Below are 16100 nucleotides of genomic sequence, written 5' to 3' on the forward strand. Positions count from 1 at the left end.
CAAACCAACCCATGGAAACTGGGGACTTTCAGTTAGTGCAGGACCTACTATAAACAGAGCACCTCCACATTTTAATCTTCAAATCCCAACCATCTTTCCAGAAAATCACCCATGCCCATTTGGGCACAGAATGACCATCCTTATTCTCTCCCCGCTATAGGCTGGCAGTAACCCTGGGTAGGATCTTTCTGGTGGGGTGCTTTGAAGAGATTTTCTCTCTCTGGAGACCAAGGGATAGTCATACTGGCCCCCACACCACACGTCCTTTTCTAAAATCGAGGTACCCCATATCTCCAGGACCACCGACTGGTTCCATAACAGATGGGCTATGCTCAGCTGAGCCACCTTCAAATTGGCTGGCTGCCCAATCTTCAAACCTGGCTGTCTGCAAATAGGACCTCAACCCATCAAGTGAACAGTTCACCCCACCTCCACACCTTCCACCCACAAAAACCAGCAGCAGCAGCCACCTCTGAAGTAGGACAGAGCCACAGAGACCATTTGTTGAGACCATCAAATAATAATTTACTGCGATTCAATCTGTGGCTTTGTACAGTTGCTGGGAGAGGAGGAGGAGGCAAAAGGAGACGGGGAGGGGGGGAAAAAGTTGCTTGTCACAAGCCTTGATGAAGTTTGAGACAGTCCGTGTGGGGCTCAAGATACCCTCTGTGTCTCCCTCCTCCCCCACACTCCTCCCCTGAATCCATTTGCTGCTTCTTTTGTGTCACCGCCGTCTGCCTGCGCCGCACAGGGGAAACCCCTCCAAGTCACGGTCTGGTCAACTGAAATGAAAAGGGGGAGGAGGAACGAGAATCAGCAGCTGTTCTTATCCTACCCTCTGCTAGCCGCTACCCAGCCCTCCCGCTCCCACTGCCTCCTGCTGAGGGGACACGGGGCTTGGGGAGCGGGGGGTTGAGAGAACGTGTTAATTTTTGAGAGTTCAGGCCCCTGCTTGGCAAAGTGCATGCTTGACTTTAAAGATGCACTTAAGCGAGCAAGCAGGCGCTTTGCTGAATGGGGCTTTATGCTGGCATTTGAGTACCTAACTCCCTTAGGTGCCTTTCAAGGCCCCAGCCTTTATGGATAAGGGGCATTTTAACGTCGATGATGAGCATGCTGGTGTTGCACCCTGACAGGGCATGTTCCACCCACAAATCTCCACATATTGGATGAAGGTGGGAAAATATCAGCCTCTCCCTCTCCCGGATGGGACATAGGCAGCGCTGGGAAGGCAAACATTTTATGTTGCTGGCTAAAACATTCACAACTGGGTGCCAAAGAGATGCTGAGCACATGCAGCTCCTTTGGGCTTCAGGGGGCATTCAGAGCGCTCAGCACCTCTGACAAATCAGGTCCCGTAGTGAGGCAAGAGCAGAGTCAGGAATCAAACCCAGGCATCTCGACTCCCAGGCCCCAGCCACCAATGCATCTTGGCCTCTCTTTTCCCCGCACTTCTGGTTTTACTCCCCCTCTACTCTTGCCCTTTACCAGATACCGCATCTAAAAGGGAGCTGAGCGCCCAGGTTCTAATTCCTTCCTTGGCCATTGACTCATGGCCCCATGAATAAGTCGCTTTACCTCTCTGTACCTCAGTTTACTCATCATAAAAATAGGTGTACTGCCCCAATCTACGTCACGGGGCACTGCAAGGCTCACTGTTAATACGGCTCTGATTTTACTCCTCCGCTGTTGGTCACGGAGGCTGCCCTGGATTACGCAATTCCCTGGAGCATTTTGGGATAGTGTGTCAGATGCTCTCCCAGTTAAAAGCTGTATTGTGGTTTGCACTGCAAATAAAGAAGGCTAAAGAGGCTCCGCTTTCCTCCGCGTAGAGAAACAGCTGGACTGATACCCTGCAGCATTGTGTGGATTTCTGATGTCCACTCGGCATTTAAGTGTTAGTTTTCTGTCACTGCAGGGAAATGGTAAAGGCTCTTCATTGCCACTGGGATGTGGGTAACTCACAGAATAGTTAGATCAAAACATTTTCAAGGCCCCTTTGGAAAGATTGTCCATGTCAGCGATAGACGCCAGCCCCTCTGCTGCTTCGGCAGCACAATCCCTCCTAGTGAGGGAGAAGGGAACAGTAGTTTAAGGAGATGTTTGGAGCTGTGTGCGCGCTTTCAGCTGAAAACGATCATCGCCAGAGCAGGAAACGAGCCCCAGTACTCGTATCCCCATCCGGAGGAAATGCTTCTGAACATCTGGATTATCTGAACATCTGGAAACCTCCTGTAACAATAGTTGCACTCGGCCCAGCACGAGGATCAGTCCCACTGAGAGATCCCATCCAGGATCCACTCTCCCCTCAGCAGAGAGCCATGGGGCGGGGCGCTCCGCTGTTTTTGTTTACAGAGAAAGAATGTGGGGGGGAGGAGGGGGAGCTTGGGGAAGAGCTCTGTGGAGCTCACCGCCTTGCCAGAGGCTGTGTGTCGAGATGCAATGGAGGAAGACAGCTGCCGCCCATTCAACTAGCCCCCTTTAGCAGAGTTCCTGGAACTGGATAACCCCAGCTTTTCCCCTGGGAATTCAGTACCTGTTAAAGGAGATGGAAGAACAGCTCTGGCGCCTGGCGTCCTCTATTATCCAGGGAAAAGGCTCATCGGGGCAGCAGCCGTGCAAGCTTCCCTGACTAGCACACTTCAACCCCAGCCCTTCGGGGAAAGAGGCTACTTCAATTTCCCTGACCCATTCAGCCCTTGCTTACCCTGCAGCAGTGTCAGCAGAGAGGTTTGGGTGACATGAACTAAAGCCACCATGCTCATTTCATGCTGGCCGCCAGAGAGCTGATAGCAGCCTTTGCTCACTGCCATCCGGGGCCAGATTCCCCAGGACCCTTTTACTTAATCAGAAGTTTTTTAAAAAAGGAAAGCCAGACATGCAGCTCTGGCTCTGACTAATATGATTTATAAAGGCAAACAGCCCTTTCACGACACCCTTGACTCTGTTGGTAGCATGTCTACAGTGGCGCTGGGGAGGTAAATTCCAGCTCAAAGAGACATACTTGCCCTAGCTGCGATGGTGAGGGAATTCCTTTTATTGGACCAACCTCCGCTGGTGACAGAGACAAGCTCTTGAGCTTCACAGCCCTTGTCTCTTTCTCCAAAAGAAGCTAGTCCAATAAGAGAGAGAGATTGCCTCTCGCCCACCTTGTTTCCCTCAACACGGGTACAACAGCACTGCAAACAACTTTGAATCAGAAATGCAGCCCCAGCCCCGCTTATTCAGACTCCTGTAGGGAGAGCGAGTATAAGGGAATCACTGAGCTGCCCACTTCCTTCACTGCCCTGCCGTTGCCACAGGAGGGTAGTGGTGGGGTGTAATAGAACCTGACTTCATTTGCAGCTAGAGCTGGGTTTTTTTTTTCCTTTTAATGAAAAAATAAAAAACAGAGGAAAAAATATGTTTTTAGTAAAAATTTGTCAGTTTTTTTTTTTTATTTAAAACTGACCACCTTTACCAAAAAATCCAGCTTTTTTAAATGAAAATTGTTCGGTTTTCATTAAAAAAAACAAACAAACAAACAAAAACACACCACCAGAAAATGCTGACCAAAGCAAGGGCTTTCTGAGGAAATGTTTGTTTTGGCCAATAAGCTGGTTTTTTTTTGTTGGGGAAACAAAGGGTTCAATGAAATCATTTCAACCTACTCTTTTTGCAGCCTGGTACACGGTCAATGAATCCCTGCCTCCGGTACACGCCTGGCTGCAGCCTGCACCCATCTCTGGCACACCCCTCTCCCTCCAACTGGGCTCACCTTGGTCATGATATCACACATTTACAATTCATGCAGCCTGGGCCACTTTCATCCGGTGGATTCAGCTTGCGTAGTTTGTGCTGCCGGATCTCCCGCACTAAGGTATAGAAGGCATCTTCAACACCCTGGAAGAGAGGCATAACATTCTGCTCAAAGAGCGCCAAAGCCGCTCGGAAAAAGGGCGGAGGTGAGGGCAGATGGATCTAGATGATCACTAGAAGTCCCCTGCAGAGAACTGCATAGTGTAGTTCAAGTGGGTTTTGACTCGAGTTAAAGGGATGAAACTGTGCAAAGAAATCAGAGAGGAATCCCAGGAAATGGTTCCTACTGGCAAAATGTGGCACATAACTACCAGGCTACCAAAGGACACGGAAGCTCCATCTCTAGGGCCACCTAAAACGAGACTGGACATCCCACTAGAAATTGTACTTGAACTAACAGCCCTGAGCTGACTGCCTCTTTCCCATCTCTAACCCTCCAAACCAGGGGCACTCCCTGCAGAAACTGCACCCATACGTAATGTGTGCATGTCTGCATGGACAGCAGGACAAGGTGGTTAGCAAAACAACTCAGGATCAGACAGCTATGCAGTGAACATAAGGACTAGCCCACAGCCCTGCAGAAAGCTTCATTTCAATACAGCAGACATCAAAGAACTTCTGTTGAACATTCAGCCCCTTAACACACCTCTCGTCCCCCGAGGTGCACACATTGGGAAACTGGGGAGCAAACCATGTTGGCCCAAGGAGCAAATACCCCTGTCCCTCCCTCTGGATTGAACCAGAAGCCAGGACTCAGCCTTGGACTGGGTTTGGTTCACGCATTCTCTCATGTTTCAAATGTGGGGCTGAGCACGTGCTTGTTTGCACCACAAACCCGAGAGGATCCTCTTCTTGTGCTGCGCTAGCCCATGAGGGCTTGCAATCAAGAGCCATTTGTCATAGGTGCCCTCTCGCCCTTCCGCAGCCACTTCTTGTGGGTGTTTTCCTCACAACCAGGCAGACTGCCCTGACAGGCGTTATGGGGCAATGCAGCATGGCCCCAAGAGACCATCAGCAGAAGCTACGGGACCATGGGGAGTGAAGATCAAGGTGCAATTTTAAATCATATGGGGCTGCAGGTATTTATTAACTCTATGGAAGTTATGTACCACATAGCCCTCCCTACGACCCACTTGGAGCTGTGCAAGCCTGTGATGTAGCCCTCCCTACAGCAAGGGGACACATCGCTTCTCTAGGGTGAGAGAGAGAGTGAGAGTGAGGTCAGTGACCAGAGAAAACACTTAAGGATGAAGAGTTAGGAGATAAACACAGGGATGCTACACAAAGGTGCATTGGAAACAATCTGCTGCCAATGCCAGCCTAGGACGCACCCAACTGCAGCATGTGGGTGGCTTTTCAACCCTTTTTTATAATCCCTCCGGTGAGTTGGGTGCTGGTCAAATGTCCCAGATCAAGGGCCCTGAAGAATGAAGTCCTCCCTGTCCAAAGGGCAAGCAGCGTCCCCACAACCCTCTGCCGGCATGTCTCAGCCCTGACCTGTGGGGACCCCCTCTAGCAGCAAGGCGGCCTATTCAGCCCCAGGCTTCTCTGCTGAGACTACCAAGAAGAGCTCCTACTGGTGCCAATCATGGAAGTGCTCTGGAGATGCGGACTCATTCCACACAGGCTACCCTGTGACCACGCCTTTCTGGCCTGTGCATTCAATTCCACCCCCTCCAGAGCTCACACACAGGGCAAGCCCCCACTGTGCAGGGAACTGGACCAGCTCACTGGGATAGGGAGAGGAATTCTCTCCTGGAACATCCAGCCTTGAGGTGGCAACTGACTCCGCCAACCATTGGCATTTCTCCCCGTTGATCTACACGGCACGCGACCGCCACAATAGTTCACTGGTCGTTTCTGCCATCTCTAGGCACTGGCTCCAAGAAGTTAGGGGGAGAGCAGGCAAGACACAAAAAAGACACTTCTTTTTAGAGAGGGGAGGCAGAGAAGAGGTAGCCACTAACCCTGAACCTCGTGTGTTCTCCCAGGCCTAGCACCCGGGACACTCAGCTCCATCAGGAATTGCTGTGGATAGGGCAAGGGTAGCATTAATCAGATTCCTGGGGGGCACATTTAATCCCGCAAGGCACTCGTGTAATACAGCGATGAGTGCAGCACAAATACACTATCCCGGTGCACTGGCGCAACATGGGCCTTCATGCTGTGACACAGCATCGGATCCTCACAAAGCAAACCAGCGTGGTTGGCCAAGACAGAAGTAGCAGCCTTGGGAAGGGTTTGGGGCGTGGGAGAGATCCGGCTGTGGATTTATCTCTCCAGCACCATCACTCCGAGCTCACCCAGGTGGCAGCCCTTCCCCAAGATGGGTTTCCTGGCAGCTTTATCCCAGCATCCCGACTGCGGTAAATCACTGCCAGCGCTGGCCTGCTCTAATTCATGCTCACTCCCCTGCTCACTGGCACTTCAGAGCTGTCAGAGGAGGCTCAGCACACTGTGTAATTAGCAGTTGGAGCATTGCTTGCCTGACAGCAAATGCATGTTGCTCTGTCAACAGGGCTGTGCGTCAGCCCTGCTGCTGTCAGTCACAGGGCACGCAGAACTGCTGCGGGAAGCAGGAGGCCGGCTCAGGGATTGTTTCCTCACCCAACACAGGGAGGGGGCAGATGGCAGCTGTGGGAGGAGCAGGGGAGGAGGTTCCTTCTGGCTGAGTTGACTAGGCAATTTCTTACAGCCACAACAATGGAATGAAGCATTGAGAAGAGGAGATAACTAGACAGGCTGGTGTAGCCTTTAGTGCTGGGGCAGCTCTCCGGGCACCAATCCCAGAGCCCTGGTCTTTCAGGATATGCTGAATCCACACACCCATCTCTGGCATTACCAGAGATATCCCTACCTGGATTCAGGGGCAAAACACTTACTACAGAAATCCCACCAGCCACAACCTATCCAACCCAACGTGACTGTCACCACAGAGAAATCGAGTAGGACCTACACTAAGTGCTGAGTCTGGAATGTTTAGATGGGTCACATGGAGATAGGGGTTTGTAGGTGTATAAAAAGGGGGCCTTTGAGGACTGCTATTGGTTCACATTTTAAAACCATCTCTCCTCCTACCTGTCTGGTTTTCGCTGATGTCTCTATGTAGGGGATTCCGTAATTCCTGGCCAGGTCCTGCGCCTGCCGGGTTTCCACTGTCCGGGCCGGAAGGTCACACTTGTTTCCCACCAGCACCATGGGGACATCGTCTGAATCCTTCACTCTCTTGATCTGCTCTCTGCAGAGATAAGAGATGCTGAAGTGAGGAGGGGAAAAGCCATTTCATTGTCACAACAGCAGCAGCTAGTTTCAGAAAGATCCTCGTGGGAGCAGAGCACGTGCCACTTGTAACGGATAGGAACAAAATTCTGCTTCGCTAATACAAGCCCCAGTGAAAGTCAACAGAATTTGTGCTTCTATGTCATTTAGGTGCCTTATGAAAATCCCACTCTTTGTCCATCTGTTTTGTGGAGCCAAGACAAGCTCATACATTTTAAAAAGGATTACGTGGGGCATATTTGTTATTGGAAGGCTGGGGACACAGAACCAAAGTGGCCCCTTTGGCTCCGGGATAAACATGGGCTGTGCCTAGCTTTGACCTGTCATAAGGTCTTGAGGGTTGTCTGGGAACAGCTTCCCTCTGTCAGCAACAAAACTACAGCCAGGCTCAGTACTGTAATCCCAGAGTCACCAGGCAGCTGTCCAGGGGCAAAGAAACATCCCGTATCCCGGGGCAGGAACAAAGTCTTACTTGCTCATATGGAAATGCAAAGCAATGAACATGGAGCCCATGTGCAGCAGCCATTGGCTAGGATCTGCTTGCCAATTTGAACCGAGCAAGGAGAAAGAGAATGCTCAGGACCATGAGCTGATGGATTCCGCGGTGTTTTTCCAAGGCAACAACTGTTCCCCTTGGTTATTCGCCCCGCTGGGAGAACAGACGTATGATCTAAATAAAAAGCCACATGCATTTCACTCTCCTCTCCTCTCCCCTCCCCCCCCACCAAACAAGGTGTCGTTAATCCCTCTCATTATTCCAACCCCATTTTGGATACTCATTCAACATGTTCAAAATCCCCTGGAGGTGAGAAGCAGCGAATTAGCATGCTGGCCTCTTGGCCTTTCAATCCTGGAGCTCTGGTTTCAAATCCTGACGTTCACAAGTGAACGGGCTCATCATCTCAGTTCCCATTTGTCCATATTGCAAAACCATGGACTGCACTATCGACCCAATTCAGCAAGGCATGTACGTATGTGCTTAACTTTCCTCAGCTTCAATGGAAATCAAGCACATGCTTAATGTGCTAAATCAGGGCCTCTGTAACCAGCCTCGTCTACTCAAAGAGACATACCTTGGGCTGGAATAACAAGGGGTGTTGCAGGCAGTTGCTGCCTTCGGCCAATATAGGTGCACAGGATCCTGATCTTCCTGCACACATACACACCCCATTCCTCCAGATTCCCCTTTCACACTCCTGTCTGATCCCATCGCCTGGGAGCTGTGGCAGAGACCAAGAGCCACCTCAGCTCCCTCGACCCCCGGATGGAAGGGGATTGCTAGAACCCACGGAATATGAAGAAGAAGAGATGTGTACAAAGGATAATGATGGTCACCAAAGGCTGGGAGGGGACAGCTTCCAGATACACAGAAACCGCCACTGGAGGGAGTGATGGTACTCAGAAATGGGGAACCTGGTCAAATGTGGGGGGTAGGGGCTAGAGGCGGCCTGCGAAGTGTCACTTCTTATAGGACCCTGGCAAAAATCTAGGGCTGGCCTTGGTAGCAAATCAGGACTGAGGTGCATTGGCTGGAGTGGAATAGTAAAGGGTGTTACAAATAAGATCTGGACTGCACCGGCAGAGCTGTGGGCTGGGGTTCAGGACTGGGACAGCAGGGGGGCCGCAGGTCAGGCCTGAGGTGCGTTGGCAGAGCTGTTAAGGGCCCTGCACTATGTCAACCTACCCTTTACTTAGATAAACCAATACGTAACCATTAGCCCTCTCCCCCAACTTCATGAGCACCAAACGGCAGCCCTTCGTGCATGTGTGTCAGCCACTGTCTGAACAGTTCCACTCTATCACATTGGCTTTCAGACTCCAGCTCCTGCTCAGCCAGCATGAATGACTGCTGGGAACCACCCTACAGAGCAAACCTCCTCCCAGAAGTCAAAGATACTACTGTTCTAGGCACCCAGGGCTGGAGCATGGTCAGTCAGCACTTCCTGCTCGGAGGGCCTGATCCTTGGGAGCCCAAGAAGCCACGAACCTTTTCACTGCCCCGAATGTTTGCTGAACACGCTCTTTGTCTCGTGCTCCAGACAGCACAGAACCCCTCCCTGAAGAACACTTATTTAGCAGCGACAGACAGTGCTGGCAGGCCTTCCCATTCCTTTGCCTGCCTGCCTAAGGAATAGCTGCTCCCAGGCCTGTGAAACATGTGCTTACAAAGAGCCCCTCCCGCATTTCCTACTGCAAACAGACTACATCCATAAAGCCCTCCTGCCCCCAAAGCCAAGTCCTCGGGAGAAGGTGTAAGGCAGCTAGGTTACAGTGAGACACCTGGGCCAGGGTCACACCACAAAACCACACTCCGTCCAACCTGGGCCAGCCACTTGCTCCTTGGGTGGCAACCAGAGAGCAGCTATTGCCTTGGGTGCATTAGTCCCTCCCACTGCCAAATTACGTGTGGTGTCTAAGAGGCAGCCTGGTGCAGTGGATAGGGCATTAGTCTGGGAGCCAGGAGACCTGGGTTCTACTCCCAGCTCTGCCACTGATCTTCTGGGTGATCGCAGGCAAGTCACCTCGCCCTCCTTCCCCGCCTTTATCTGTCTTGTTTGTTCACATTATATACTCTTCAGGGCCTCTCCCTAGCTGTGTGCTCTGCAATTCTAATAAGTAGCTAAGGCTGAAGCAGCCCTGCCTATCAGGCACCCTGCCTCTCCTTACCCTTGAGCCTGGTTCTCCCCTCCTCTCTCAGCCTTCCTGCACAGCAGGAGCTGCTGAGATCAGCTTCACTCACAGTGCAACGCCATTAATTAGAGATGGAAGGGATCAGCTCTCTCTTTAGTCATTGTAAACACTTAAACGTTACATTACCATGTCCCCCAAGGCCACCAGCAATCCCCCTCGGATGGATTTTATCAGAGCCACTGACATTAGCCGCCTGCTCCTTTCCTTCTCTGGGGAATGGCTGCTTGAGGTAATTGTCTTTGCTGGCAGCCAGCGCTCCCACAGCGGACAAGCCTGGTCTTGGCAAACGGCACAGTATGCCAGCCAGGCCTGCCCTTTAAAATGGGAGGCAGCACAGCAGCCCTGACCATAGGGGAAGAGTTCGGAGGGGATACTGACCTGTACTGGTGAATATCTTCAAAGGATTTTGTATTGTTAATGGCAAAGACGCACAGGAAGCCCTCCCCCGTCCGCATGTACTGGTCTCGCATGGCGCTGTACTCCTCTTGACCCGCCGTGTCCAAGATGTCTAACAGACAGGTCTCTCCGTCAATAACTACCTGCTTTCTGTAGGAATCCTGCAGGGCCAACAGAAAGGGACAGTCACTAGGAGAGAATGAGCAGGAAGTTACCATAGGGGTCTTCCGCTGCTTGAGCCTTGGGGTTCCAATCCTGACGTGCTGCAGCTAACAAACAGAAGGGAATTTCGTCTCACCCTAGTCACCCCCAGTGGATGTTTGCACACACCCCACAAATACCACCACCCCATTTGCCAGGATTAGGAGCCTCAATTCCACAGGGACTGGAATGGCAGGGAGAAATACACTGGCAGGCGTGCGTAGGGACCTAGGACCAGCGTAGCAGGGGGTGCTGCAGGTCAGGATTGTGGTGCATGGGCAGCATGGCAGGTGGGGGCCCAGGACTGGACTAGAAGAGGGTGCTGCCATCCAGGACTATGGCACACTGGCTATGCTGTGCAGAGGGGACTTACACAATCTCTGCCCACATTACGCCTGGCTCTAGCCAGCCTTAAATTGACTCAACCCCTTTTAAACATGGAATGAGGTGGGGGGGGAGCGGCAGAACAGATTTCCCCTCTGTGCCAGAGCAGCAGCTAACACAACCTCTGTTCCTCCTCTTTACGACGCTGTCTCCCGGCAGACAAGGTGCGCCTTTCACACTAGGGCCACCCAGCCCAGACAACTATTTTTCTAACTTTATTTAGTACAGGCTAAACCCTCCTCATGCCTCCCTTCCTGATGCAGCTTTTCTTAGGGAGCTGCAAGGCACAGTGGTGGTTCAGTCACCTCCTGCGGCCACACCTAGGGACATGCAAACAGCGTGTGGGCGAGTGGGGGCTGGAGTTCATGTGAGTCACTGACACCTCCAACCACTTCTAGTGCAGCCTGTAGCTAATCAGTCCTGGAAATCAGAGACAGAGAAGACCTGCTAAATTATCCAGTCCAGCCTTTGCAAACACAGTGCTACTCCCTATGGGAGATGTTCTACCGCATCTCATCCATCCTAACCTTGACTGGCCCAGCTGCCAGGCCTCCCAGCAATTCCCCTGGGAATTCCCAGGCCTAGGACACCTCCCTTGCAAAGATTTTCCTCATATTCCCTTTTCAAAATCCAGCCTAATTCTGCCAGCCATTAGCCAGTTCAGAGCTGCCAAGATTTCCAGACTTCACTAATGGCTTTAGATTCCCTAATATGCTCAACTCTCAGCAAATCTGGCACATATAAAGCACCTCAAGGTGGGCATCCAAGTTCACTAATCTTTCTCCCTTTTGTCTGAACGTTTGTTGTAGTACTAGGTTGGTAGCAAACTCTATAGTTAAGGTTGCCAACTGGATTTAATTATAACCCCTTGTTTTCATTCAGACGTCTCAAAAAATTCTCTTGTGCGGCAGGCATTTCCCACAACTGGTCTATGTTCAAAGTTCCAGTTTGGACAGCTGGAGAAAAAGCCGTTCAGTTATGCAAAAGCCCCAAATCCTTGTCCCCATTGTAGAACGGATTGCTGCTACCCATTTTTCACATGGAGAAGGCAAAAATGGCTGAACCTTGAAATCTGATGCGTAATGTAAACGGGGCTCATTCTGGAGTGTTTCAGTTTAGAAAGTAGGTTTGGGTGTGAAAAAGTTAAAACTGTTTAAAAAAAAAAGTCACTTTTGGAGATTCTCAGTGGGAATCTTAAGAGTTTTAAAAGCAGGGCCTCATAAAGCTCTGCCCCTTAGTGACATCATCACACTTCCTCCCTGCCTAGTCTAACCACAGGGGACGTTGCTGGGACAATCTGCATGGAAAGGGGACTGTCATGTTTCATGCAAATCACAGAAACAGCTTAGTCTCTTTCTTCCCACCAGTCCAACCTCAAAAGCGTAAGACTCACAACCAAATCCCTTCATAGCAAGAAAAAGGGTGGGAGGGAAATCACAGGTGTGAAAAAAATCATTGTTCCAGATCTTGCGATTTAAGGATCGTTCTGCAGCTCTGGCTGCACTTTGTGATATTTTGCAAATTCTAAGCCTTCATTTTAAAACCAAAATTAAATGTTTGGCTCTTTCAGTTGCTAAGGTTCAGCCACCATAATGTAAACAGATGGGCTATAGCCCCTTCACCCCTGCCACAAGAAAAACTGTTCTTCGACCAAAGAGTAGCAGAAGCAGAGGTCAGCAACAGTATCGAAGGCTGTAGACTGAGCTAATGAAGTTGACATGGACCCATTCCCTTTGTTCATGGCTAGGAAATCAACCACAAGCACGCCTTATAAACACTCCATACCATACAGTGAGGCCTGAAACCAGACCCACAGGGATCCAAGAAGTCAAAAGAATTCAGAGCTGTGACCGTCTCGATACCCCTCCCCATAAAGGGAAGGCTAGAGACAGAGCAGTAATAGAAGAGAGCACCAATGTTGAGTGACTGCTTGGCAAGACACAAGCCTCTGTAAAGGCGAATGGCATCCTGCCATCCAGGGAGGCATTCACATTCCCCATTAACATATCTGAAACCTGCCTGATGCCTTTCACTAGCCAAGAGAAGCACGGGTCTGGTCTCTGAGATCACAGCCCACACCTCCACTGGCCCCGGGGGTGTAAACAGGGGGAACTCCACCTGTAAACACAGCTCGCTTGTTCATGGAAGTAGCTTAACCAACTCCTATCAAAGCTGGTCTTATACAGGAAAGAGATGGGGAATCTGCAGTCAGAAATGCTTGGATCTGTCCCTGAGTGGAAAGAATCCAGATTCACTAGGGTGTTCACCACATAGACAAAACAGTCTTACATGCCTAGATTTGGGGGGACCCAATGATGGATGAGAAGAAACCCTTTTACCCTCAGACTATGGCAATATTACTGGTTGGATGTGGGACATGCTGTCCCCAGCCACGTTAATCTCCTCCTGCATACTAAGGTGTCCCATGAAGGTGATGGAGCTTGGGGCCAGTGTGTCAGCATTCAACCATCACCAGCTCTTCTACAATTAAACAACATCTTCACAAACATTCCAAGCCTCCTCTTGGTGCTGGCAGCAAGGGAGGAAGCATGCGGAGATCAGTCTGTGTATATCAGGTTACTATCATCCAGATCCTTCATTAACTGACAAGACAGTGGTCCCTGGCATGTGTCTGGAGGACAAACCTCTGGCTGCAAGTATCCATGTTCCATTCACTACCCAGGGAAGGATGGCTGCAGGGAGTCAAAAACTCAAAGTGAAACTCCAGCTAAACTTCTGAGTTTGGCCTGAGGGTAAAGTGAACCCAGGGTCACGTGGAAAGTTTCCTAACTCTGTTAACAAAGCTGGGGTTCAGTTTCAAGTTCATAACAGAACCAGGAAACAGGTGAGTTCCTTGAGGTTTTGTTGAGAATGTTTTGCATTTTTTCAGGTCTGACAGGGTAAGATGGGATCTAAGGTTCCCAGGAGATATTACCAGGAAATCATTTCAAGGGAAGAATTTCCTGGTTTTCTGCCCAGCTTGAACCAAAAATGCCACAGTGTTTTCTTTCATTGCTCATGTTACTTTCTGCTTCATCCCCTCCCTAAACCAGGCACCATCACTTGTGCCCCTCCTTTTGCCGGCTGCCAAGTTATGAAGACACTGTCATAACAGGGGCACATATCAGACCACTGGAGCCAGAGTCCCGGCCACCTGCAGTTTCCACCATGTCGAAACTTTCCAGTTCTAAGAGCCCTTTAAACCTGACAACACTCACTACATACACTCCATACACTACAGAAAGAGGCTTATCTAAGGTTGAGCTGAGCTCATCAGAGGAACGGTGACTGAAACCCTCCTCCCACTTCATATGCGCGGAGCTCAACAAGACAGAGCAGACTGCTACACCCCATTGCTACAGAAACAGCGGCTTAGCGGCTTGTTGCATCCCAGATGCACATCGATAGTGACCCAGGCAGCTCAGAGCACTGAGCTTTCCTGAAGCCGCAGCCAGAAAGGCTAAGCAGGAGACCCGCTGGGAGAGTGCGAAGGGTCGGGCGGAGACATGTAGGACCTATTCCAACGCACTGGGAGACTCTGACTTGCATGCTTTCCAAACATCTCTCGCCCAGTACAAGTCCTCTTAAGTGCAGAAAGAATGCAACCGCCAGAAAAGGGCATCAGCCCCAGACATGCCAGGTATGGTTTCCCTGAAGAAGGAGGGCGCCTGGGCTCATGTTCTCCCATAGCTGAAGGGGCCGTGCCCTCTAGCACAATTTCACAGCACTTCTCCCCCAGCCTCAGCTCAGCACCAAATCTGCAGGTGAGGGATTTGCTGTATCTGCCTGAGCAAGTTTCATTTATAACAGGAGATTTATGGCAGAGAGGAAGCTGGAAGGCTCATTTTGATGCACGGGAATGGAGCAGAGAGGACTCCTCAGTGAGGGAGCTGCTGTTATCATAGTAATCCAACGCAAGGCCTAGATACAGGATGAATGTAAAGTGCAGTGAGAAGAATTCTCCCTACTCATGGGGGGGACATTAAGTGAGTTAGTTCCAATAATGGGAGCCAGGTACCTAACCCCTGAACTATGCCCCTTAGACTGCAGGACCATCCTGTCCAGTATCCTGCCTCCAGTTGTTGCTTCTACACAGTTCTTCAGAGACAGGTTGATAAAGCTCCCATAAAGCCCCTAGCTGAAGGTATTATGGTGTATTTTTAGGAAGATGGGGCTGCTACTGAAAAGAGATTCCTTCCTGCCATCCACAGCACAGCATGCTAGTGTAACTCTGGGGTGGGGGGGGGGGAGCAGCAGGCAAATATATTTAAGTGAAAGGAGGAAAACTTTATTTATCAGAGCAGTGAAAGCCTCAGTGGTTTGAGGTTCCTGTGAGGGTATGAAGTGGCAGGGGAACCGTAGATACCTATGGGAGGGGACTGCCTGGCTTGCACAAAGCAGACGAGGGGAAAAGTGTTTTAGAGGCACAGGAGGTGCAGACATACGTTAGAGAGGGGACGGTAGCAGTGTGCCGGTTGCAGGGGACATTCAGTTAAACAATGCTCAGGGTTTACATTCCCAGCACCGTGTTTACGTGGAGTGAATCTCTACAGCACGTGGAAATGGTAGGGCAGGCACACCAGAGACAAGGCTGTGAGGCTGGAGAGGACAACAAGGCTGAAAACCAGCCACTCGAAAGTTCAGGGCACTCTCTCCTGTCCATTATCAGGGGAGGGGAGGGGCCGTTTCCACCTCTCCCGGTCCAATGGAAGAGCAGGGCTCTGCTCCTCACAGAGCAGTGGAAACCTCTACTTCCCAGCACAGGCATCTCCTGTCACGTGGGGCTGTCATGGTGCTTTCCTGCAAAACGACTGAGAGTAGATTTCTAAGAAAGTGTGGGAGCTTCTGCAGCAACAGCCCAGAAGAGGGGCTGGAGCAGAAAAGCCTAAGGGATGTCTACACGGCCATTAAAAACCCCGGCTGGCCCATCCCCGCTGATTCGGGCTCAGGCTAAGGGGCTCTTTAACTGTGGTGCACATGGTTAGGCTCAGACGGTAGCCCAGGCTCCAGGACCTCGTGAGATGGGCTGTAATTTCACTCCGCCACACATAGTTGTTCTAGATCCTGCCCACAAGGTGGCTGAAGTCCCAGGGAGGGAGGAGGGCTTTGTGGTTAAGGTGGAGGCCTGGGACTCAGGAGACCTGCCACAGACTGCCTGAGTGACCTTGGACAAGTCACTTAATCTCTCTCTGCCTCATCTCCCTAACTGTAAAACAGAGATAACTTTTCCAACTTGTCTATATAGGTTGCAAGCTCTTTAAGACAATGGCTGTGTATATACAGCGCCCGACACAGCAGGGCTCTGATCCTAAGTGGGGCCCTCAAGGTATCACTATAACGGTGATACTAGC

The 16100-nt window shown here is 50.8% G+C and overlaps 1 protein-coding gene across 7 annotated transcripts in view; it reads right to left on the minus strand.

Annotated features, from left to right (window-relative positions):
* Window positions 1–500: 500 nt before the first annotated feature.
* HRAS (HRas proto-oncogene, GTPase) overlaps window positions 501–16100 on the minus strand; it is a 72824-nt gene continuing 57224 nt past the window's right edge. For 6 of the 7 annotated variants that reach the window (XM_073347113.1, XM_073347110.1, XM_073347114.1 and 3 more), the window contains 4 exons: window positions 10147–10325; window positions 6877–7036; window positions 3758–3882; window positions 501–782 (listed from right to left, as the gene is read on the minus strand). In XM_073347113.1, coding sequence (XP_073203214.1) covers window positions 3763–3882; window positions 6877–7036; window positions 10147–10325 — 459 coding nt within the window. In that variant the 3' untranslated portion in view covers window positions 501–782; window positions 3758–3762. Of the gene's footprint in view, window positions 783–2536; window positions 2655–3757; window positions 3883–6876; window positions 7037–10146; window positions 10326–16100 lie in introns of all 7 variants that reach the window. The other variant, XR_012159312.1, reaches the window with a different exon arrangement.

The sequence above is a fragment of the Lepidochelys kempii genome, chromosome 6 (genome assembly GCF_965140265.1).
Source record: "Lepidochelys kempii isolate rLepKem1 chromosome 6, rLepKem1.hap2, whole genome shotgun sequence".
Classification (NCBI taxonomy): Eukaryota; Metazoa; Chordata; order Testudines; family Cheloniidae; genus Lepidochelys; species Lepidochelys kempii.